This window comes from Leucopleurus acutus, assembly GCF_964270905.1.
Source record: "Leucopleurus acutus genome assembly, chromosome: 2".
In the NCBI taxonomy this organism is placed as follows: domain Eukaryota; kingdom Metazoa; phylum Chordata; class Mammalia; order Artiodactyla; family Delphinidae; genus Leucopleurus; species Leucopleurus acutus.
Window position 1 is genome coordinate 192,170,931 of NC_139143.1, and position 25,177 is coordinate 192,196,107.

At 54.7% G+C, this 25,177-nt stretch overlaps 1 protein-coding gene across 1 annotated transcript in view; it reads left to right on the plus strand.

The window, feature by feature from the left end:
- Positions 1-928: 928 nt before the first annotated feature.
- The window catches only part of MMEL1 (membrane metalloendopeptidase like 1), a gene marked incomplete at both ends in the record, with an annotated part of 31,965 nt that continues 7,716 nt past the window's right edge, over positions 929-25,177 (plus strand). Inside the window, 10 exons of the mRNA XM_082860340.1 lie at positions 929-1,076; positions 14,984-15,061; positions 15,769-15,828; positions 16,835-16,996; positions 17,173-17,253; positions 19,727-19,822; positions 20,249-20,367; positions 20,927-20,992; positions 22,382-22,516; positions 22,599-22,688. Of these exons, the coding sequence (XP_082716466.1) occupies positions 929-1,076; positions 14,984-15,061; positions 15,769-15,828; positions 16,835-16,996; positions 17,173-17,253; positions 19,727-19,822; positions 20,249-20,367; positions 20,927-20,992; positions 22,382-22,516; positions 22,599-22,688 (1,035 nt within the window). The remainder of the gene's footprint in view (positions 1,077-14,983; positions 15,062-15,768; positions 15,829-16,834; positions 16,997-17,172; positions 17,254-19,726; positions 19,823-20,248; positions 20,368-20,926; positions 20,993-22,381; positions 22,517-22,598; positions 22,689-25,177) is intronic.

Sequence of the window (25,177 nt, forward strand, 5' to 3'; positions counted from 1 at the left end):
AACCCCGACGTCAGGAGCGTGAGCTTGTGTGAGGACTGAAGCTCGGCAGGGCAGCCAGCTCTCCCCCGGGGCCCGGGCACATTTCTGGGTCAGGGCTCTGTGAGCCAGTAAGAGCGGCATGCACACGAGCACACACACGGACACCCAGGAGCACGTGCAGCCCTTGGTCCGCTGTCCCCACCTGACCGGAGCAGCACGCAGCAGCAGCCCTGGGCGCCTTCCACCGCTGCTCACCGCCCGGCTGTCACTGCCTGGCTGGCTGGAGAAGGCGTCCCTTCTGTAGTGACAGGGTGGGGAGATGGCGGGAACTGCGCGCCAGCCAGGTGACTCCTGGAGTTGCCCTGCCGAGGCCTGTCGTGGCCTGCGTGGTCACCGCTGCGTAGGTTCCAGTCATTCTCGCCTCCCCCTTGCCCCTTGGGCTCCAGGCAGGAACAGTGGGCAGGGAGCCCAGTGGCCCAAGCCACCTCCCAGAGCGTGTCCCTGATGCACCCAGGCCCACAGCTTCTCGGCACAAGAACCCCAGGCAGGCTCCGCTGCAGAAGCCCCTTGACAAGCCTGGGAGCTGGGCCTCTGGGTCCTGCGTGCCCACCGCAAGCTGTGAGCGGAGCCGCCCCGGACCAGCCCCGGCCAGAGAACAAGCTTGGAGGGGACTCCCTCCGGAAGGGACGGCCACCAGGGCCAGCAGGCCAGTCCTGCCCCACCCCCGGCACTCAGACGCTGGCCCGGGGAGAGAGAGGAAAGCCCTCAGGCACAGGCCGGCCGTGGCCTTGGGATGGAGAGAGGGGCTGAGCATCCGCCAGCCTCAGGCAGGGCCCCGGGAGCTCCACGCCGTCCTCCGGGCCCTGGCGCCCCAGGCTGGGTGGACGCCGCCCCAGGCCTCGGTCCTGGAGCTCCTCAGCTGTGCGCTTTCCCCGTCTAGAGACTTGCGATGAGGAAGCCCGAGAGCCCGGTGGGGATGGTGGAGATCGCAGGCTGCGCAGGGCAGAAGCGCCGAGGCTTCCTGGAGGGAGGGCTGCTGCTGCTGCTGGTGACGGGTGCCCTGGCCGCCCTGGGCCTCCTCTACGCCGACAGAAGAGGTGAGTGAGGGCGCCCCTCCCCTGGGCCCGCCACCGACACCCTGCTCACCGCCTCTTCCCCACGCGGCCTCGGCAACGTCTGCGTGCCCGCCCACCTGGACAAGCCAGCCACTGAGCGGGCAGGTGGGGTCTGCTCAGGGCACCAGGGGCTGCCGGGCTGTGCTGCAGCCTGGAGAGAAGGGACACTGACCTGCGGGAGCCGGGGCCCTTCCAGAAGGCTCCGCCCAGGCGCTGGCCGGCACAAGGCTGGTTCTGCTGGCTTTGGGCTGGCGGGGCCCTGCGGGACTCCCGAGATGCGGCAGAGCGGTTCCCCACGCCACATCTGCGCGGCCCCCTCCCCTCCCCTGCCGCACAGGGCGCTGCAGTTCCCGGCCTGCCCAGCAGCAGGAGCCCGCGCTCCAGCGCTGGGGACCCGCGGCACGGCATCCCTCCAGCCAGCGGGGCTCGCCTGCCGCCTCCCGGGCAGCCATCCTGCAGAGAACCTGCTGGGATCCTCCTCGCGGCCTCCTGAAGGCCTGGGTCCCCGGGGCCTCGTGGCTTCCCAGGCCCTGCTTTTTGCACAGTGATGGGTGGGGGCCAGGCCGGGGTCCTAGGGAGATGGGAATGCCAGGGCCACCCTGCAGGAACACCCCCACTCATAGTCCCTCCCCAAGGCCAACGTGGAGGAGCCTGGACTGTTCCCCCCTTGCGTCGGGAAGCACTGCGGGGGCGGGGGGAGGTGCTCGCCTGCCTGCACCTGGGCACCAGGTGGCCTGGGTCAAATCCCAGAGGCACCTTACTCCCAGCAGGCACAGCCTCGGGCACAGCTGAGAGATGCAGTTGGTTCCTCCTGCAGGCGGGTGGGTGGACGGGTGGGCTCAGGACTCAGGAGGATCTGCAGGAGAAGCCCTCCCCACGGCCCCAACAGTAGGGCAGCACAGGCTTTGTTACTAGAATATTCCCTCACTGGCCAGAGCCACCTGCGCTGTGGTGGGACCATCCATCCGTCACTGGGCAAGGCTGTTTCTGAGAACCAGGCGCGGGTGCTGCCTACAGATGTGGTGGGCGGCCCCTGCCCAGGGCTGCTCCCACCTGACCAGGTGCCTGGCCAGACCCTGCCAGCCGCTGCCGTCTCTGGCCCCTCCGGGTCTCCTGGCAGGGTCGATGGACACTGCATCTCCATGGTCACGGGATGTGGGGAGGGACCGCTCACTGCTCGGAGAGCCCTGGAGAGCCCAGACCCCAGGGAACCTCTGTTCAGGACTACTGGGCTGCAAACACCTGGTTGAGAGGCTCCCAGGGGACAGGGCTGACCCCCCACCCCCACCCCACCCCAGTCCTCATCTAGGTGGTACCAGCCTGACAGCAGGGACCCTCCCTGCCCAGCCTGCCTCCTCCTCATGGTCCCCTAAATACAAGTGGGATCTCTGCCAGGGCCCCTCAGGCAGGACTCTGTGCCCCTACCCCCCGAAATGACCCAAGCCGATCTCAGCCTCAGGTCCTGATGGAGCCCGTGGAAGAGTTTAAATGCTGCATTATTATTTATTTCTAAAGACTTTCTCATCCACTATGGTTTTGTGGGGTTTTTTCATTGATTTATGAGTTATTTAGAAATCTCTCTCTTTAAAATTTCTAGATGCTTGGAGACTTTTTCTTAGTTACCTTTTTAAATTGGTTTCTAATTTAATTGCATTATTGTCAGCAACGCTGGTTTATGTGATATTGGTTCTTTGGTCTTTGCTGAGGCCTGCTTTAGGGCTAACACACGGTCAGTTTCATAAATAATCCACGTGTGCACGTGCAGTGCACACAATCACCCTTAAGTGAAAGTGGAGATACAGACAGAGGTTTAGATGCGTCCATTAGGTCAATCAAATCGTCTATATGTTTGTTTTTTTCCATTTTCTTGACCTTTCAATTATTGAAAGAAGTGTGTGGCTAAAACCTTGGCCTAGAGAACTATCAGTCTTCTTTGTAGTGACGCCAAGTATGAATCTGTGTATTTCAAGGTTAAACTACGGGAATTTCCTGGCTGTCCAGTGGTTAGGACTCCGTGCTCTCACTGCCGAGGACGCGGCCAAAAAAACAAAAAAGCCAATTATGTGGATGCAAATTTAGAATCAGTGTATCTTCACTCCGTATGATTGCGTAGCGCCCCTTTCTATCTCAACTGTGCCTTTTGCCTTAATGTGTTTTGTTTTAAAGTCCGTTTTGTCTGATATGAACTAGCGTTTGTTCTCTATTTTCTCCATCCTTTTTCTTTGAGACTTTGTCTCTTTAGCTTTAGGTGTGTCTTTTGGAACCGTGTGCAGCTGGATTTTGTCCCCATCTTGTACCTGGAGGACTTAGTCTGTGTGCATTCACACAGAAACGTACGATTTTTTCTGTTGCGCTCTTCTGTGTCTCTGGTGCCTCTTCTTCCTCTTTCCTTGCCTTCTTTTGGATTGATCTGTTATTTTTTCACTCTGTTTTCCTGCAACTATCTTGAAAGTTTTATATTTCTAATCCTTTTAATGGTTACCTTAGTTTTCTGTTTTAATATTTATTTCAAAAGTTATAGATAAACATTTTTCAGAAAATTGAGTGTTTTTTAATAAAATTTTGAGTGGGAAATACAACCCTACACCCACAATCCTGCCTCCTGGAATTCTGCTTCTCAGAAAGAGCCATATTCATTGTCTAGTGCAGAGGTCTGCTAACTATGGCCTGTGGGCCAAATCTGGCCCACTGCCTGTTTTTGTAAATAAAGCTTTATTGGAACACAGCTGTGTCTACTCACTTATGTATTGTCCGTGGATGTTTTCAGGCTACAAGCGCTAAGTTGAATAGGTGAGACAGAGTCTGTATATGGCTCACAAAGGCTAAAACATATATTGTCTGGCCTTTTACAGAAAAATATTGCCAACCCCTGGACTGGAGTGTCTAAGCCTCATCTTTGGACCCTTCTCTCTTTATTGTCAGTGTTAGATCACAGGGAGGCATCGTAAGGTTGTGGTTAATACTAATTCAGGCTCCTGAATCTGACAGCCTGGTTGGGCTGCCAGCCCCCCAGACCCCAGCTGTGTGACCTTGGAAGGTTTTCTTCACACCTCTGTGCCTCAGTTTCCTCATCTGTAAAATGGAACATAACATAGAGGCTTACTGGAGGGTTCGATGATTTAATACATCAATAACGCTTAGAAAAATGTCTGTCATGCTATTTACGATCAGATTTAATGATAAAATATTAGATTTGTCATTGATTCCCTATCCATATTGTTATTGACATCCCGAATGGGTGGCAGATTTAGTTCCTTAAGCCACCCAGGCTTCCCCTGTCCTGGTATAGGTACATCATTGCTTTTGGATAAATCCATATGCGTCATTACAATAGTTCTCCTGAGTATTTTTCACAGCTGAGCCATGAAGAATAGTTGGATGACATTTACTTTCCTTGTTATTATTTTGTTTTCTTATCATTAATAGCTATCTTGTTTAAGGAGTTTCATTTCTCTCCTATCTCTCTCTCTCTCTCTCTCTCTCTCTCAGACTCTATATACATATCTGTGGGATGGTTTGATATTATTCCACAGTATTTGGGTGCCCTGTTCAGATTTTGTTCATTCTTTTACTCTTTGTGATACAGTTTGAAGAGTTTGACCCTAATTAGTCTTCAGTTCCACTGGTTCTTTCCTCAGCTGTATCCAGTGTGCTGGTCAGCCAGTCAAAGGAATTCTTCATCTCTAATAACATGCTTTTTCTTTCTGATATTTCCATTTCCCTCTTTTTTATAGTTTCCATCTCTTTGTTGAAATGTCTTGTCTGTTCATGCATGTTATCCACCTTTTCCATTAGATGGAAACATATTCACATATTAACCATAGTTATTTTGCAGTCCTTCTCTGATAATGCCAGTATCCGAGCTATCTCTGAGTCTAGTTCTATTGATTACTTTATCTCATGGCAATGGACTGTTTTTCCTTGCCTGTGTGTGTGTGTGTGTGTGTGTGTGTGTGTGTGAGATACATTTTTACTGAAGGCTAAACATCCAGTGAAAGAGCAGAGACTGAGGTAAACAGCATTTGCACCAGAGACAAGCACAGTTGTTCTGTCTGTTAGTGTGAGAGATGGACTCCATCCAGTCAGGAGTCAGCTGATTCGGGGTTTTGTTTTCACTTTTGTCACCCTCGGTGCCCCACACACTTCACCTTTCTCTGGCTGTGAGCAATGATTACCTGTTCTTAGAGAAATGGGCCTGGGGGGGCCCGAGGTTCCCCGTTGTTCCTGCTCCAGCCTCAGCTCCCAGCAGTCCCTGGATGTGTGCAGCACAGAGGGTTCTCCATGCCTCTGCCCCTCCGCACATGGTAGGCTGCCCTTGCTTTTCAGTGCTTGCCTCATGCTGGGGTGGGGGATCTCTGGTGTCCTGGCCCCGTCTCCATCTTGGAGTGGGGGTGTCTCAGTACCCCTGCCCCGATCCCCATGTCCATCAAACTTTGCCTCATGCCTGAGTCCCCTGCCCCTCTCCTAGTGGCAGCAGACCTCAGCTTGATGTCAGTCTAGGATCCTGGGCCCACAGGGGTGTCCTGTGCCGCTCCCATGAGCAGAGGATTTTTATATCTGACTCTCCTCTGGGCCAGTAGGTTTTCACCTGGTCCATGGGAGTGAGAGGTTTACTGTGCTCCCCTCAGTGGTTTAAAGCTGTTGCTTCCCACAAGAGGAGGGTCCCACAGGAGGAGGGTCCCACAGGAGGAGGGTCCCACAGGAGGAGGGTCCCACAAGAGGAGGGTCCCACAGGAGGGGGGTCCCACAAGAGGAGGGTCCTACAAGAGGAGGGTCCCACAGGAGGAGGGTCCCACAGGAGGAGGGTCCCACAAGAGGAGGGTCCCACAGGAGGAGGGTCCCACAGGAGGAGGGTCCCACAAGAGGAGGGTCCCACAGGAGGAGGGTCCCACAAGAGGAGGGTCCTACAAGAGGAGGGTCCCACAGGAGGAGGGTCCCACAGGAGGAGGGTCCCACAAGAGGAGGGTCCCACAAGAGGAGACGCCTCATGCTGGCACCTCAGCAGAAGCAGATAACCTCCTGCATGCCTGTGCCACTGAGGGGGACTCTCTGGTCTTCTGAGACCTGCCCCAGTTCTTCTCACTGACACCTGGTAAGGATCCATGGAAATAACTGGTGAATGAGTGCAAAATCCCCCTGTGTTGGGGCTTCCCTGGTGGCGCAGTGGTTGAGAGTCCGCCTGTCGATGCAGGGGACACGGGTTCGTGCCCCGGTCCGGGAGGATCCCACATGCCGTGGAGCAGCTGGGCCCGTGAGCCATGGCCGCTGAGCCTGCGCATCCGGAGCCTGTGCTCCGCAACGGGAGAGGCCACAACAGTGAGAGGCCCGCGTACCGCAAAAAAAAAAAAAAAATCCCCCTGTGTTGAGGCTCCAGCTGTTCCACACTGACAAGCTAACTCGCACTTGGCCTTCAAGAATTCATTAAAAGGTTAGCTGATTCTTCTTACCCACTTGTGTGGTGACTGCCTCTTACTCCTAGGTCCTGTCAGAGTTCTCAGTTCTGCTTGGTGGGACGTGTCACTCTGTTTTCCTGGTCACCCTTTTACCTCAGGTGCTGGATGAGCTCCAGAAAAGCTGTGATTTATGCAGACTATCTGGATTTTTCCTGTTGTTAGAAAGGGAATGATACTCTAGTTGGCTTTTGATGTTGTAAGCGGAAAGCAGAAGTAATATACCTTAAATTTTATATGCATATTTAACTTAAAGTATTCAGCTAGTCAATATCTTCATATTTCTTCCAAACAATACAAGCATTTAGAACAGTTTAACTCGTCTTCCACCCTGACCACATGTTATTGTGGGTAAGTCCGTCGTTTCTATCTTATTTTTTATTTACTGCACATAGGCAACATTCTCTAATATACTCAATTTAATTTCGATTTTCCCAAGTCCTTATCAGTTTCTTTTTTTTTTTTTAATTTACTTTTGGCTGCATTGGGTCTCTGTTGTTGGGTCTTCGTTGCTGTGTGTGGGCTTTCTCTAGCTGCGGCGAGCAGGGACTTCTCTTCGTTGTGGTGCGTGGACTTTTCATTGCAGTGGCTTCTCTTGTTTCAGAGCTCGGGCTCTAGACGCATAGGCTTCAGTAGTTGTGGCACATGGGCACAGTAGTTGTGGCTCACGGACTCTAGAGCGCAGGCTGAGTAGTTGTGGCACATGTGCTTAGTTTTTCCACAGCATGTGAGATCTTCCCGGACAAGGGGTCAAACCCATGTCCCCTGCATTGGCAGGAGGATTCTTAACCACTGCACCACCAGGGAAGTCCCTTATCAGTTTCTTTGCTCATCATTCTTCCTACTTCTCAGGTAGCCCTTATGAAATCATTTACCTTCTTCCTGAAGTACATGCTTTTGGAGACTCCTACACAGTGTGTCCATGGACCAGTGGTGTTGGCCTCACCTGAGAGCTTGTTAGAAATTCAGAAACTCGGGGCCCATCTCAGGCCTACTGGATTAGTATCTGCATTTAATCCCCAGGTAACTCAACTGCACTAAAGTTTGGGGAACACTGATTAGGACACAGCATTTGTTGATCTTGCTTGATAATCAGAGTAACCTGGGGCAATTGTTAAAAATCCAGACCTTGGACCCTGTCTCCATCTGCTTGGGCCACTGTAACAAAATACCATAAGTCAGGGTGACTTAAGCAACAGAAATCTATTTTCCCCTAGTTCTGGAGCCCAGAAGTCCAACATCAGGGTATCAGCCAGTTCAGTTCCTGGTGAGGACTCTCTTCTTGACTTACAGACAGCCACCTTCTCACTGTGTCCTCATGTGGTGGACAGAGCAAGTTCTGGTGTCTCTTCCTCTTCTTATAAGACACCAGCCCTACTGGATCAGGGCCCCACCCTTATGACCTTATTTAACCTTCTTCACCTCCTCACAGGTGCCAATGCCAAATGCAATCACATTAGGGGTTAGGACTTCAACATAGGAGTGGTGGGTGGCGGGGAGAAGATACAAAAGTTGAGTCCATAACAGGACTCAACCTAGGCAGAACCAGGAAATCTTACAGGGTAAGACCCCCGATTCTGTACTGTAACCAGCATGTGAGGCCTTTCTTGTGATCAGGCAGACTTGGGGAGCACAGCTTCAAAATACTCTTTCAACTGTAAACCTTCATTTTTGTTTACTTGAAAATGACTTTATTTGGTAGTCATCCTTCAGTGATAGTTTAACTGGTTACACAAATCTGGGCTTAGTTACGTTCTCAATATCTTAAAGATTTAGTTTCACTGTCTCTGACTTCCGTTGCTGCTGTTCAGAAATCTGGTTCAATCTAATTGGCCTTCTTGCCAGATGAACTTTTTCCCCTCTGAGCTGTTTTCTCCCTGGTACTGTGCATTTTTACCATGAGGTGTCTAACTATGAAGCTCTTTTTATTTATTCTGCTTTACATCTGTTGTGATTCTTGAATCCAAGCACTAATGACATTTATTAATTTTGGAAACTTGTAGCCACTGTCTTTTTAATATTGTGTCTCCCACATTATCTTTATTTTCTCCTAAAATTATGATTACATATGCACTTAATTTTTCTCACTCTATCTTCCATATCTTTTAGAGAAAAGTTTCCATCTCTTTGATTTTGCCCCACATTCTGGGTAAATTCTTTAGACCTACATTCAAATTCACTAAATCTCTCTTCAGCTCTGTTGTATCTGCCACTTAACCCATCCATTTTGGATTTTTTCTTAAAAAAAAATTATTTTCAACAATTTCATGTTTTTTATTTCTAGAGTTTCCAAGTGATTCTTTTACAAATTGATTTTTTCAATTTTTTCTTTGCCCTCATTTTTAATTTTTATTTCTTTCAATGATTCAAACATACGTGAGTTATTTCTGCATCAGCTAGCCACTGCTGCCTAACAAATCACCCCAATACTCAGGGGCTTAAAACAACACTTATTTATCATGACACACATCCATCAGTAGGCTGCAGGGCTCAGCTGATGTAGGTCAGCCTCAGCTGGGGCAGCTGTTCCATGAATTTCAACCTCCTACAAGGACTAGCAAGCATGTCACTCTCCAAACAGAAGCTCATGGGGACAAGTGGAAACACACTTAGGGCCTAGGCTCAGAGCTGGAGTACATTATTACCAAAGCCATAGGGGCAAACCCACAGTGAAGAGAGGGAGGAAATATTCTCTGCCCCTTCAGGGGAAGCAACTACAATGGCATGTGCAAAGGCACAGATACAGAGACATTGAGGTTTGGGGCCTGTGATGCCAGCTTCCACATGTTATGGGTCAGATAATCCCCAAATATGAATCCTTGGGGTTCTAGTCCTGCTGTTTGCTGTTTCTCACTCATAGAATCTGGTCTTTTCATAAACCTCAGTCCATGTTCAAATTGGCTTTATCTGTGAGAAGCCTTTGTTACTTGGGCTAAGTTTCCCTCCAGACAATATGTGTGTTTGTTTCCATCAGGCACCTGGGAATGCTACCAGCCTAAATTTAATTTCTCAGCTTGTGGTTTCCTTGACCACAGGGTCATGTAAGCTCACACCCCACACCTGCATGACAACCAGCCTGTGATGATACATTCTCCAGGAAGGACGGTTATTTTCCACCCAATAAAGTTCTTTGTATCCCTCTTTTGTTAGGTAGGGAGAGACAGAGACAGAGACAGGAACAGGAGAGAGACAGAAAGAGGAAACAAATTATTCACTTCAAGGCCAACCTTTAGGAGAACAGATCTTTCAAAGGAAATGTCAGGTTGTTGGGTTTTTTTAATGTAGAGTGTCTATGTGAAAATAATTGGCATATTACAGAAGTTATTCAAGCAAATATAAAAAAGAACAAGAGTAGACACATGTCAACTGGGCACAAGGAAGTCTACTCCCTTCTGGAATCATGAAGGGGGGAAATATCCCTGTTTGGGTTCTGTTTGCTGTGTGTCCTGTTGTTCCTATTTTAGCATTAGAGGAAGACTTCATTTCTATTCAGCTTTTGTGTCAAAGGCATTGCTGTTTGCCTCTTCTCTTGCTCAGAAGGCTAGTGACTGGCCGTGGGTGCATCACCCCACATGCCTGTCAGTTTTCTCATCAGAAAAATGGAGGTGGTGACCCTCACAAATGAGGTGGTGTAAATTAAAGGCAAAGTACACAAACATGGTGATCTCATCTCATTCAATTTTGGAAATGTTTTCTCAAGAGCCCACTGCATCCTCTTGAGCTGTAGCATCAGATGAACTTACCCCAGGAACTTCCCCCAACCAGAAGGTTATGGCAGCCCACGCTGGGAATGCAGTGGAGGAAATGGGAGGGGGACATAAACATGGAGAAGGCATGAACTTACCTCCCCAGTGTTGGGTGTTTGTTCTGGTTTCGTCTGACTAGACTGGAAGCAGATCAATCAGATGCACTGTTTGGGTTCCCACAATGCTTCATTCACCCTGTTTACCCTGCGCTCCCCTTTCTGGTCCTGGTCATTATTCCTTCCCACCAACCTGGACTCCCAACTGGTTACCTGCTCTTTCTATGGGAAGACTTTCTTTAGTTATTTGTTGTAGTGAGTGTTGTGTAATGGAGACAAATTCTATCAGATTTCGCCTGAAATGTCTTTATTTCACTTTCACTTTTTACTATATTTTTGCTGGATATAGAATTCTAAGTTGGTAGTTAGTTTGTTTTCTTCAAGCATCCATTCAAGAGTTTGTTCCATCGTCTTCTGACCACCACTGTTTGTGATGAGAAGCCAGCTGTCACTCTTCTTGTACCTCCCATGAATTAATGTCTTTTTTCTCCTCTGACTGTTTTTATGAATATCTCATTCTCTATAGTTCTTGGCAGCTTGACTTGATGCTGCTGCGTGCGTGGTTTTCTTTGTATTCATCCTGCTTGGGATATACTGCCCTTCTTGGATCTATAGGCTTATGTCTTTCATCAATTTTGAAAAATTATTAGCCATTATCTCTTCAAAGATTGCTGACTCATACCATTCTCCTGTGGGGCTCTAGCTACATGGATGCTAAGCTATTTAATATGGTTCCACAGATCTCAGATCCTCTGCTCATGTTGTTTCAAAGTAATTTTTCTAAATTTCTTTTTCTTTTTCTTTTTTTTGGCCATGCCACACGGCATGTGGGATCTTAGTTCCCTGACCAGGGATTAAACCCAGGCCCCTTGCATTGGAAGAAGCATGGAGTCTTAACCACTGGACCACAAGGGAAGTCCAACTTTTCTAAATTTTAAAACAGCTTTAGATTTATGGAATTATTGCAAAGAGAGTACACAATTCCCATATACTTCATACCACATCTTATATCACCTAAGTGTGATACATCTGTCACAAGTAATGAACCAATGTTTATATATTGCTATTAACCCAGTCCATGCTTTATTCATATTTCCTCAGTTTTCCCCTCATGTCCTTTTCTGCCCCAGGACCCCACATGACTTAGTTCGCAAATCTCCTTGGACTCTTGGCTGTGACGCTTGCTCAGCCTTCCCTTGCTTTTTATGATCTTGACAGTTTTTAGGGGGACTGGCCAGGTATTTTGTAGAATGTCTCTCATTTGTCTGATGTTCAGACTGGGGTGATGTTTTGGGGAGGAAGCCTACAGACCAAGGGGACATAATTTCAGTGACTTACCACATTGATGTCAACCTTGATCACATGGCTTGAGCTAGTGTTTGTCAGCTTTTTCCATTGTATAGGTACCTTTGTCCCCTCTCTTTCCACACTGTCCTCTTTGGAAGGAAGGCAGCACATGCAGCCCAAACTTAAGGGGTGGGGAGTTACACTACACATCCTTAGAAATGGAGTATCTGTGTAATCTATTTGGAATTCTTCTGTTTGGAAGACTTGTCTATTCCACCACCACCCCCATTTTTTATTTATTCAACAATTTAGAAAACAACTTGTCAGCACTTCAATGAAGCCTCACTTGTCGAGTTTTTCTTTCATGGATCATGCTATTTGTGTCGTATTTTAAAAGGCGTCACCAAACCCAAAGTCATGTAGGTTTTCTCCTGTCTTCTTCAAGAAGTTTTACAGTTGTGCATATTATATTTATGTCTGTGGTTTATTTTTAGTTAATTTTTGTGTAAGGCATAAGGCCCGTGTCTAATTTTTTTGGTTTGTTTTTGTATCTGAATGTCCAATTTTCCTTTTGGAGCATTTATTGAATGGCTATACTTTCTCCATCGAATTGCCTTTGCTCCTCTGTCAAAGGTTAGTTGACTGTATTTGTGTGGGTCCATTTCTGGGCTCTCTATTCTGTTGCATTGATCTATTTGTCTCTTCTTTTGCCAATACTATGCCATCTTGATTACTTGTAGCCTTATCGTAAGTCTTGAAATCAAGTCATGTGTCTCTCCAACTTCATTCTTCTTCATTGTTGTTGTCTGTTCTAGCTACTTGAGCCTTTCCATACAAACTTCAGAATCAGTTGGTCAATAAATACAAAATAGCTTGCTGGGATTTTGATTGGAATTATTTTGGATCTGTAGATCAAGTTAATAAGAATCAACATCTTAATAATGCTGTCTTCCAGTCCGTGAACACGGAATACTTTTCCATTTCTTTACATATTTGATTTTTTTCATCAGTGTTTTATAGTTTTCCACATATAGGTCCTGTACATATTTTGTTAGATTTATACTTAACTTTTTCATTTTTTAGGTGCTATTGTAAGTGGTATTGCTTTGAAATTTTCAAATTCCAGTTGTTCATTGCTAATATATAAGAAAGCAATTTGTATATTAATCTTGTATCCTGCCACCTACTATCGTCTCTTATTAGTTCCAGGAGTTTTTTGTTGTTGTTGTTGTTTTGTTTTGTTTTGTTTTGTTTTGCTTGATTCTTTGGGATTTTCTACATAGATGACCACGTCATCTGCAAATAGAGTTTTATTACGTCCTTTCCGGTCTGTGTTACCTATATTTCCTTTTCTTGTCATATTGAACCAGCAGGACCTCTCATGTGATGTTGGATAGGAGAGATGAGAGAGGACAGTGCTGCCTGTCCCCAGGCTTAGGGGAAATCACCCAGTCTCTCACTGTTAACTACCATGTCATCTCTGGGTGTTTTTTAGATGTTTTTCTCCGTTCGGGTTTTTCATCTTTTTCCTTTGTGCTTCAGGTTGGATCATTGATACTGACCTATATATGCTGACACTAATACTTTCTTTTGCAGTATTCAGTGTGTTTTAAAACCTAAAAAATGAATTCCTCACTCTTTCTATTACATTTCCATTTAGTTCTTTTTTAGAATTCCCATTTATCTGGTAAAATTCACCATCTATCTACATATTTTTCCGTCTTTTGTACAAGACCCTTTATCTTAATTATCATGGTGAGTTTAAAGACTTTGTCTGCTAACTCTGACACCTGGTCACCAACGAATCGACTTTGAACTGTTTTGGGGTTTTCTTCTTGGTCATGGGTCACATTTGCCTGTTTCCTCATGAAGGAGGATTTCTCCCAGCTTTCCTGCCCTGGCCCTGCCTTCACCTGCATCACCGCCATGCATTATGGGAGGCCCCAGAGCAGGAACCAGAGCCTTGTGTGACAGGGGCTCCTTGGAACCCGGATCCCTCCCTCCAGCCCACGGGCAGGAGCAAAGGGCTTGTTAAAAGTCCCCCCACTCCATACCCCTCCTGGAGGAGCCCTGCCCCTCCTCCTGCTCCGGTTGCAGGTGAAATAGCCACAGTCTGCTTAGACTTTCTGCATCCTAATCAGAAGCAAAGACCCCTTCTCCCCCACCATCTCTTTGGCCAGAGCTCAGATGCCTAGTCCACTCTTCCACCGAGGGCGTGGCCCTTGTCCAGAGGCTCTGGGTTGCTGAGACTGGCAGATGCCCGTGGGGCAGACAGACGTAGCACCCACTGAGCACTGCATTTCTGTTTCTGATCCATGGGACCGTCCACGGTTTGCCTCAATCTATGCATCACTTTTCTCCTTTTCCACTGGACTGGGGGCCCCTTAAGGGCAGTGCCCGTGTGGGACTCAGGTCTGAATCTCCAGAGCCCAGCACCAGGGCTGGTTGATAATATTAGCAAATGTTGGATTCATGGACGAACAAACGGATGGGTGGAAAGAGCAGCCACTAAGGAGGAGAAACACCTCTCCCCACACCCCCACCCCCCAGATCACACATCTCATAAGCACTCCCTCCAATGGCCAGGCCCCCAGGGGACACCCAGCACATTCAGGGCCTCCTACACCCTCTGCGGTCTCAGGGGCCGGGCTGAACCAGGTCCCAGGCTTGCCCACAGCCCTGACCTGAATGAGGCCCTGTTCCCTCCTGCCCACCTCTCCGTGGGTCTCCCTGGTGGGGAAGGTGGCCATGCCTGGTGGGCTCTTTCCCTGGACCTGACCCCCTTCCCTGCACTCACGCCCCCTTCCTGCACCCCCTCCAGGCAGTGCCCGCCCCCCTACGTAGTGGACAAATGAGGGAGGGCAGCTTTGCACTTTCAGCGGCCTGCACAGGTGGAGGGGCTGGAGCTGAGGCCAGTGGGTCAGGAAGATTCCCCCCAGAGGACATCCTTTCCCCCTTAAAGGGCTTATCGTCCCTGTCTTGGTAGACCCCAGGGGCTGCCCACCCCCGCCTGGGTGAGGCCCGTGACCCCGCGGCAGAGGAGGATGTCAGAGAGCACTTCTTAGGGGGAGAGGTCCTGCCTCAGGACCCCTCCGGGCCCGGCAGCTGCGGCCCCAGGGCCAGCGGGCCTCCCCCTCTGCTCAGATTTGAGTTCTGCTGGAGCCCCTGTGTCTTGGTGTGCCTGGTGACCAGCCCGCACTACAGCGGGAAGGGGCCACAGCCCTACACAAGGAATCCCCAGAGCCCCCAGGACCCCCTCCACAGGAGAATGCCTGTGCTGCCCCAGGTCAGCCCCAAGGCACCCGGGAAGTGGTGGCAGCAGGAGAGCTGAGTTCTGTGTTTCTCCCCAGGGAAGCAGCTGCCACTCTTTACTAGCCGGCTTTGCTTCTCAAAGGAAGAGAAGACCATTGTAAAGCGAACACCGCGAGGTAGTCCCATCTTCCCTCCCAGCACGATCCGAGCAGGGGGGTGCTAGGAAATGGCACCCCGCATGGGCAGGCTGGGTTCCACTGCAGGCCCGGGGTGTGCGGCAGGACAGGGGGCCCTGCCCAGGGCACCAGGGTCCCGTGGGAAGAAAGGGCAGTGGCAGGGATGCAGCCGTGAGCACCTGCTGGATGCAGAATCCTTCCTGGGCGCCTGGGAACCGGCAGTTTCAGGGAGCAGCTCCTGAGGTTCTGCAGCTGCACATTGATACAACCAGCAGGTGAGGGGGTGGGGGGTTGGGAGAGAGTAAGGGCGTGCAGGGACGGGGAAGCACAGGCAGGCTGTCTGGAGGAGGTGACGCCTGATGGGTGAGCGCTGGCTGGGCCGACAGGCAGGAGGGCAGAATGGCCAGCTTCAGCCCTCAGCTGTGGGGATCACAGGGTGTAAAGGGGCTCCCGGGTCACTGCAGGGGTCAAGCCAGAATGAGCTTACCCTCACTTAAGGCCCCAGGACTGGGCCACCCAGGGAGGATGCAGGCTGCCCTCCAGATGCCCTCAGGGCCCAGGCTGGACCGCCCATGGGGGTGGGGGTGGCCGAGGTTTAACCCTGCCGGCCCCATCCCTTCCCACCCCACCTGTGCCCCACCCACCCCTGCCAGCCCCACCGGCACCGACCATCCTCGCCAAGTGCTCACACTACTCCTTGCCGGCAGACGTCCAAAAGCCCAGGGACGCAAGCGAAACCTGCACCACCCCTGGCTGCGTGATGGCAGGTAAGCCCCCCTTCCCTCCGAGCCTCCCACAGCCCTGCCAGGGGGCTCGGGGGCCCCCCGTGATGCTGGCACAGGCGCTGCTTGAGGCCACAGGGAGCCACCGCACTCCCGAGACGCGGCATTGGCTGGTGGGCAGACCCTGGATGTGCCTGGGGGCAGGGACTCTACTGCGGGTGTCTCACCTGCCCTGCCCCCCAGGAAGCTGCTCCCTGCCTGCAGAGGCCCCCGTGACCACAGTGAAGCTGGCACAGGGACCCCAGGCGCTCTTTTTTGCACTTACAGAAGGAAGGTCACACAAACACACACATTCTCTCAAGTTGTCTCCCAGGAATTTGTCTTAAAACTGGGCGCCACGTGCCATTATTTCCAGATAAAACACAGTGAAAATGGTATGAAGAAACACTAGTGTAAAAACTCAGAAATGTGATTTTTCTGCCCACGTTGGGGTAGTGGATGGACTCCTGTGGGGCTGCCCCCTGTGAGGTCCCAGCCAAGTGGAACAGAAGGCGAGGGAGGGTCCTGGCTTGAGGTCCAGCCTGGCCACCTCTGCTGAAAGCATCCTGCCGGGAACATGGGGCCCCCACTGTCCGTGCCACATGGGGTTCTGGGAGCAAACCCATCTGCTCCAACAGAAAACAAACCCCTATGGTGGGCGAGAGCCACCCTCCCCCACGGACGCACGGACCGGTGAGGGGGCTCCAGGGCAGGGCCAGTGCTGAGCGCTCGCGGTGAGCCGGGCGGGCTTGGCCAACACCTGGCCATCTGTGTGACCCAGGCGTCCCGGATTCGCAGATGTGTGAGCGGAGGATCGGAGAGGTCACGGGGTCCGAGCTCACATGGCTGATAAGTGGGGTCCTTAGAACTGGAGGCCCTGCCGCTGACCTCCCTGAGGTCCCGGGCTGACTAACGCTTCTGAGGGCACAGGGCCGTGATTGAATCCCCGACAGCCCACCGGGCTGTCCACACCGGATCTCCCCTCTTCCTCTGCACCCCTGGGGACGAGCAGCCGCCAGGATCCTCCAGAACATGGACCCGTCCAAGAAGCCCTGTGACGACTTCTACCAGTACGCGTGCGGGGGCTGGCTGCAGCGCCACGTCATCCCCGAGACCAGCTCGCGATACAGCGTCTTCGACATCCTCCAGGATGAGCTGGAGATCATTCTCAAAGGTGAGCGTGGCCTCCACCCAAGGAGTGGGGACAGCCCATCAGGTCAGTGGGCCCAGGGGAGGGGGAGTCCCCTGGGATAAGGGCCTCCACTGGGTGCGGCAGGGACACGGGCACCTTTGACCTGGCCTCCCCAGCAGCCTCCTCAGGCCTCTGTCCGGTTTCTTCTTTGCCCACAGGGGTGCTGGAGAATTCTACCACCAAGGATCGGCCAGCTGTACAGAAGGCCAAGATGCTGTACCGCTCCTGCATGAACGAGAGTGAGTGGCCGATGGAGCTGCCCCGCCAGGACCCTGTTCCAGGACCCCATGGCCCTGAGACAGAGCACAGTGGAGTGGGCGCCTCTCCAAAGTCGTGCCGGTGGGAGCTGTGTGCTCCCCCTGGTTGGCCACCGGGCCCAGGTGCCCTACGGGGTCCAGGCTGACTGCCAGCTGCCCGGGACCGGCTCACACCCTGACCCCACCAGCCACACTGTGCCCAGGGAAAATGCACACGCACACGGGTGTGTGTGTGCACGTGCCTGTGTGTGGTTTGAAGGAAACATTATTCAGGACACTTGGTAAAGATAGTAAAAGGCAGACTCTTCAGGGCCATCTCAGTAGGTGCAGGCATCACCGCGGTGGGGTCTAGCAAGAGGGGAAGGAGATTGGGCTCCACTCCAAATACAGCAAGGGCAGGCAGGTGAGGGTTATAGCCGAGGGGCAGGGGGGGTCAGTGAATGGAAGATTTTACTAACAGGAAACATGGGGGGGGGGCGTGTCTGGCAAAACTAACCTAATGGGATTCTTGCTGAAGGCAGGCCAGGCAGTCAGACATCACCTGGGGGACAGTGAGGGGCGAGGACTGCGGTCAGCTACCGAGAGGGATCAGATATTCAAGGGGCGGGGGGACTTCTCGTTAAAACGGCCACGCAGAGTTCTTGCTAAAACTGGATTTTACCAGGAGGTGCGGTGATGGGCCCAGCAGAAGGTGCAGGAGCCTGACTGAAGGCGGGATCGAGAGAAAATCTTACTCTGTGTGTCTGTGTGTCTGTGTCTGTGTGTGTCTGTGTGTATGTGTGTGTTTTGTGTGTATATGTGTGTACACGTATATGTGTATTGTGTGTGTGTATGTGTGTAGATGCAAATGCATGTCTATTGTGTGTGTATATGCACATGTGTGTAGGAACATGTGTGTATGTGTATGTATGTGTGTATGTGTATGTGTGTGTATACGTATATGTGTATTATGTCTATGTGTGTGTGTTTGGGTATATATATATGTCTGTATGCCTGTATGTGTGTGTGTGTCTATGTGTGTGTACATATGTGTGTATATGGGTATTATGTCTGTGTGTGTCTGTGTGTCTGTATGTGCATGTGTGTATGCATGTGTGTATGTGGGTACGTATATATGTGTATATGTATGTGTGTAGGCATATGTGTGTCTGTGTGTATATGTGTGTGTGTCCATGTGTGTGTCTGTGTGTATTTATGTGTTTTGTGTGTATGTGTGTGTACATATATGTGTGTATATGGGCATTCTACCTATGGTGTGTATGTGTGTATATGGGTATACATGTCTATGTGTGTGTGAGTTTGTGTGTATGTGTGTATGTCTGAGTGTGTGTTTGTGTGTATGTGTGTGTTGTGCGGCAGGGGTGGGGGGAGTTTCCCAGTGCTTTGGTTCCTGTTAAGAGGATTCACACACTTGGGGCCCCTCCGGCCCGTCTTCCCTTAGGCGCCTGCCTGGGGGCCTGCAAACCCAGCCTGTGGTTCCGGCTGCTCTGGGGGCCGCTTCCCCTCCCCGGCACCAGGGTCTGCGGCTGGCTGTTTCCCCAGGGTCTCCTGCAGGGCGGGGTTTGTTTCTGGTGTGCCTAGGGCCCCCCAGCATTATCGGGGTGTCTCCATGGGGTCCTGGGCTGGCACGCTCCTCTCCTCCCCATGGAAACAGGAGGTCACGGGATCCAGTCTGGCCAGCACCTGCCAGGTGAAGTTCCCACCTGTATAGAGTTTCTGGCCTGAGAGACCAAATGTACGAAAGGGCCAGGGCCAGACCGTGTATAAACTCAGGTCTCCCAACTCAGGACCCAAGAAAGCAAGCCGTGTGCCCCCACCAGCCACGTGGGACACCCTGCTTCTCGCTCCCCCAGGCCCCGGCCCCCATCAGGGCGCCCTGGGAGCCGCCCCCTCCCCCTGGACCGCCCCCCTCCCAGCCCGCCCCTCCAGGTCGAGCGACCAACCGGCGAGGCCCTCCCCGCCCCAAGCCTCCACCCTGTCAGCAGCGGGCCAGCTCTATTCCCACCCTCGCGGGCTCTTGTGCCAAGTTCTCCCAAGCTTCCTGGGCGCCCCCATGCTGGGAAGCTGTGCTCCGTGCTCTGTCCGCAGCTCAGTCCACCCGATGCTGGAGCTGGAGGGCACGCGGGCTTCCCAGCCGCCAGCGTGGACCCCCACCCCTGCCTGTTCCCGGCCTTCCAGAGTGCCGCCTGGGCTGCTTTGAGCTTCGGGGCCTCCCTTCCACACCCTTGTCCTGGTGGCACCTGTGCTCATCGACCCCAGGCCCCTTTCCCGCCTGCGTCCCGTCCCTGCTCTTTCCAGGCCCCTGCGTGTCCTGTGCTGCAGAGTCTGCACCGGGAGGGTCAGGCTCCGCGCTGGGCGTCAGCATCCCCGCGGGTCCATGTGCGGCGGGTGTCACGCCCGCCCCCCCACCTCCCCGCCAGGGCATCGGGTGAGCGACCGCTCCCTCCCCTCTCAGGTGAGATAGAAAAGCGAGACTCGCAGCCCCTGCTGGACATCCTGAAGGCGGTAGGAGGCTGGCCAGTGGCCACGGACAAGTGGAGCGAGAGTGTAGGTAAGGCAGGGCCTGGTGGCAGCCTCACATGGGCGGGGGCCCTGGGCCTGGTGGCGGCCTCGCATGGGCGGGGGGGCCCTGGGCCTGGTGGCGGCCTCGCATGGGCGAGGGGCCCTGGGCCTGGTGGCGGCCTCGCATGGGCGGGGGGCCCTGGGCCTTCCAGGCCCGAGCCGGAGAGTGTGCAGCAGCTGCTGGCGGGCTCCCAGCGGCTGGGCCCCTCCGCTCTGCAGAGGGGCATCCCTTCCAGAGCCCTAGGGAAGGGCCGGGGCCCCGGCTCTCAGCGTGGGCTCTGCTCCCTGCTCTCGGGGGGTGGGGGGCGCACAGCGCTGCTCTCCGGGCCCTGCTGATCCCCGTGGACTCTGGACGAGGGGCTGGGCTAGGACCCCAGGTCCTGACAGGTCTCCAGCATGGGGTGCCGGCCCCCAGGCGCCCGGTGGGAACTGGAGCAGCAGCTGGCCATGATGAACGCGCAGTTCAACCGGCGGGTCCTCATCGACCTCTTCATCTGGAACGACGACCAGAACTCCAGCCAGCACATCATCTATGTACGAGCCGTGCTGGGGGGCCAGGCAGGCCGGGTCCCCTGGGCCTGGCTGGGGGCTCCCGCAGGGCAGCGGGGAGACAGCTGTTACCACAGGGGGCGGGTGGCCCGCAAATGCTCCCAGGGCCCTGCTGTCATCCACACCTGCAGCTCAGGGGACATGTGCCGATGGTCTGGGTTTCTGCTGGGCCAGAGGGGCGGCCCAGGTGCCGAGCTGGTCCTCGGGACGGTCCGTCCAGGCCTTTGGCAGCGGCACAGAAAGCCCGACCTCAAAGAGCCACCACTGGCCACAGATAGGCCACAGAGGACCCCGCGTGGAACACACACTCCGCTCTGGAGGAGGGCTGTCCGAGGCCCTGTGGGTGGCCCGCACCCCCTGGCCACCCCTCAGCCCACCTGCAGTCCAGCCCCAGAGCAGGGGTCGGGGCCCAGTACCTGCACACGCTCCAGATGGAGTGCCCGTTCCCACCAGGCACAGCATGGTGGAGGGGAGAGGGCGGGCCCACCTCGGCAAGGCTAGGGGGGTCCCGCTCCATGCCCAGGGCCCCACACTCTGTCTCCAGATAGACCAGCCGACCCTGGGCATGCCGTCCCGAGAGTACTACCTCAATGAGGGCAGCGACCAGAAGGCGAGTCAGGGGCAGCCGACGCTGGACCTCCCCCTGGCGCTTTCCCGCCGCCCCTTCCACTCTGGGCGCCCTCCGCCGTCACTCCAGGGCCCACCTGTGGCCCGGCCCCCTGTGTGTCGCTCGACACCAGCCCCTCAGCTAGCCACCTGCGTGGCTCAAGCCCGGCACTGAGGGCTGGACATGCAGACGTGGACCCCTGCCTTCGTCACCGTCGTGGGGTGTCCCTGAACCCCCAGGGGCAGGCTCGGGGATCCACTCAGCCCTGCAGCCCCGAGGGGCACACCTGCCATCCCCATCTCGCCAGGGCAGGACTGCGGTCCACACCACCGGCTCACTGCACGTGGCCTGTAGAGGTCTGAGTGCAGGCCACCCAGCTGAGGCTGCTCCCGGAGCCACCCTCCTCCTGCACCCCAGAGAAGAGAGATGGGGAACCGAACAGCAGCAAGGCGCGCGGGACAGGGCTGGGGGGTGTGGAGGGGGGAGTCGGGGGGGAAGGCCGGGGAGCAGACTGAAAGACAGGAGGTGACATGGCCCACGGCCTGGAAGCAGTGTGGGGGGCCTCGTGGAGGAGGTGGGCTGTGAGCTAGGCTGGGAGGGTCCAGCCAAAAGAAAAGACAAGCGTGGCCAAAAGGAGCCGTGGAGTGGGCAGTGGGGCTGGGAGAACAGCCCAAGGAGCCCAGCTCAGAGCAGCAGGGACTGCGGCCCCTGGAAGGGCTCACGCCTGGCAGCCACGGATCAGACCCGGCAGCTGCTGGCCAAGACCGGCCTGGCGGCATCAGCCCAGCCTGATGCCAAGTAACTGGCGTGGCCTCTGTGGTCCCTGCCTGCAAATGAGGAACCCCCGCCCAGACAGGCCCCAAGAAGGTGGGTCCAGGAGGGACGCACAGCCTCAGGACCCAGCTCCTGACACCCGGCCCAGGCGAGCCTGGTGAGGGCAGCCCACCCGAACCCTGGCGCCCGATGGCTCTGGGCCTTTACTAGCACCTACTGTGTGCCCCGCACTTTATATGCAGCCGTGCAGTCCGCTGGAATAGGTCTCCGGTCCCGTGCGAGCTGCTCAGGCACGGGGTCACACACAGAAGAGAGGCAGCAGCGAGCCCGGCGCTAAGCGTCTGGCTGTGGGTCGGCGAGCAGCCCATCCAGCAGGTGTGGGGAGCAGGCGCCGTCCACCCACGGGGCTCACAGCCTCCCACCCGCCGGCTTGCCAGCAGCATGAGTCCCAGCGCCGAGGGCCCCTGGTCTGGGAGGCATGGGCCGTCTGGAACCCCCAAGCCGTTGAGCATCCCGAGGGCTGCTTTGTGGCATATGCCCACCCCACCCCTACAGAGAGCTCCGTGGGGGCCAAGGTGCCTGAGGCTGCCAGACGGTGTCCTGCACCCTTTGGCTCAGGTACGGGAAGCCTACCTGCAGTTCATGACGTCGGTGGCCACGATGCTTCGGGCGGACATGAACCTCCCCCAGAACAGCGACCTGGTGCGGGAGGACATGGCCCAGGTGCTGGAGCTGGAGACGCAGCTGGCCAACGTGAGGCCACGGACCGGGGGCGGATGGGGTTGGGGGGATCAGGCCAGCCGCCCCGCCCCTGTGACCACCCGCCCCGCTGCAGGCCACGGCCCCACAGGAGGAGCGGCACGACGTCACCGCCCTGTACCACAGGATGGACCTGGAACAGCTCCAGAACGAGTTTGGTCTGAAGGTGAGCCCCAGCCGTACCCGCCCCGCCGCTCTCCCCTAAGCCTCAAGTACGCCCACCCCAAGCAGGGCCCACGGGACCGGTCACCCAAACAGGGACACGTCCACACAAGGACGGCAGGTGTCAGCTGGCTGCCTGGGGACGCGGGGCCACCCGCCTGTGAGGTGCTGGCTGCAGCGTCCCAGGTCTTCCGAGCGGGAGAGCGGCCTGCGAGGGGCTGCTGACTCGGCCGCCCGCGTCAGGCAGGCCCCCCGCCCGGGGCTTCCTGTCCCCAGGCCCGGCTCGGGGCCCCAGCGCAGCTCTGCCCCTGACAGAGGGCCCCACGGCCGGACCCTCGGACCCTCCCCTCCTGCTGGCCAGGCCCGGGAAGGGGGAGCTCAGCCCTGCACCCCCCAAGGCCCCGCACTCACTCAGCCTGTCCTGAGCCGTCAGAGGGGCCTCCTCCTGTGGAAGGAGGGTCCGGACGTGGCTCTAGCCACCGCCAGCTGACTGCGGCGACCGAGGCCCAGGTCAGGGGGAGACGGTGCAGCTGGGGACGGAGCCCGCCGTCAGAGGCAGGGCCTGAATGTCCTTCCTGTGACCAGAACACCTAAGTGTCTGGAGCCACAGAACAAGACGGGAGAACTCGGGGGGACCCTGCCCGGGGATCCCGCACCTGGTGCCCCAGAAGGCCCCGTCGTCCCCCACGCTTCCTTCCCGGCTCCCAGCGCTGGCCTGCCATGACACCACCCCGCACCGCCCGCCAGCTCGCCTCCTCCCAGGCGGGCACTTTGAGGGGCCAGCCGTGCTCTGGCACTGACTCCATCCATAAACGAAGCAGGCAGCCCCCCGCCCAGGGCTTGGGTGGGGGAAAAAGAGATGTGGCCTGCAGAGTGTGTCGGAGGGCAGGCAAGGCGGGCACAGAGGAACAGCGAGTGAGCGCCAAGGTCCTGAGGCCGGGGCTGCAGGGCGGCTGGGGCCGAGCCGAGGCCGGGGAGGGAGGGTGGACCGTGTCGGGCCTCCGGGGCCATTTTGAAAGCACCGGCTTTGATGGGACAGGACTTGACTCATAGCGAAGAGAATCTGGCTGCTGAGGACACAGGGAAGGGACTGAGGGCCAGAAGCAGGGAGACAGGTCAGGAGGCTGCAGCACAGCCTAGGCGGGACCAGGTGGCGGCCTGGGACAGCGGCAGCGGAAGGGCTGAGAGGCGTGGCTCGTGGATTCATTTGGAAGGGAGAACAGCAGGACCTGCAAATGGACCACACGTGGGAAGTGAGAGGAAGGGGGGACGCAGATGGCCAGAAGGTGCCGCGGAGACGCCCCGGAGCAGGGGTGGCCACGTGCAGGAACGCAGGGCTCGGGGTGTCTGGACTCTGATGCGTTCACAGAGCTTAGAATTGCCACACGTGAGCCGATCCACACAGCCCCCTCCCTGCCCTCCTCCCTAAAGCAGCCACCACCCGGCCTCCACCACACGCGTGGGCCGGGCTGCTCTCGCCTACGTTCTGTAGGTGAGACGGCTTCTCACCGTCGTCACACCTCTCGCTGGGGCAGCGGCGGCCTCTCAGTCACCCTGATCCCTGTGCAATCGATCCTAAGAACACACAACAGCTGTGCTCCCGTTCTACTCTTGCTGGGCCTCTGGCTGTTCCAATTCTGGACTTTTCTGAGCGATGTGGCTACGCTCATTCCCATGCACGTCTTTTGGCACACACGCGCGAGCATTTCTGTCAGGTGTCCATAGGGATGAAGTGGCCAGGTCTTAGGACACAGGTCATTCGAAAATCATCATACAGATGTACACTCCCCAACAGGAGTGTGTGAAACACCCCCTCCAGTGCTTGGCGGTGCTCGTTCCTTCCGTCTTAGCCCATCTAGGGATGTGTTGCGGATGAACGTGTTGCGGAATTTCATCTGGGTTGGATTTGACGTTCCCTGAGCAGTACTTCACACTGATTGGCCAGCAGTGGCCCCCTTTTGTGAAGTGTCTGCTCAGGTCTCTTGCCCATCTGCACTACTGGGATATCTGCCTTCTTCTCACTGACTTTTAGTTCTCTGAATACATTGGATGTGACCCCTTGGTCAGTGTCTGTGTAGTAAATGTCCTTTCCAGTGGGCAGCCTACTGTTTCACTTTCATACTGGTTCTTTTTTTGAAAGGAGGGCTTAAAATAGTCCAATTTATCCAAAGACGGATGGATCCTGTCTCTATGGCTAGCGTTCATTGTGTTCTGCTTAAGAAATCTTTGCCCGCCAAGGTTGTTTAGGTCGACAGTCTACCCTGAGTTGATTTTTATGTACAGTGAGAAGGAATCGTTTCATCTCCTCCTTGTGGCTGTCCAGATGACCTAGCACCATTTATTGAGAAGACTCCCCCATCAGCCATTGCGCTGTGTGCCAACTTGATTAAAGACCGAGTGCCTTTTTGCACGCTTGTGCCTAGTGCATGTCTGGGTCTGTGCGTTTGTACCTGTGTGTGTATTTCCGAACTCTCCTCTGTTCCAATGGTCTGT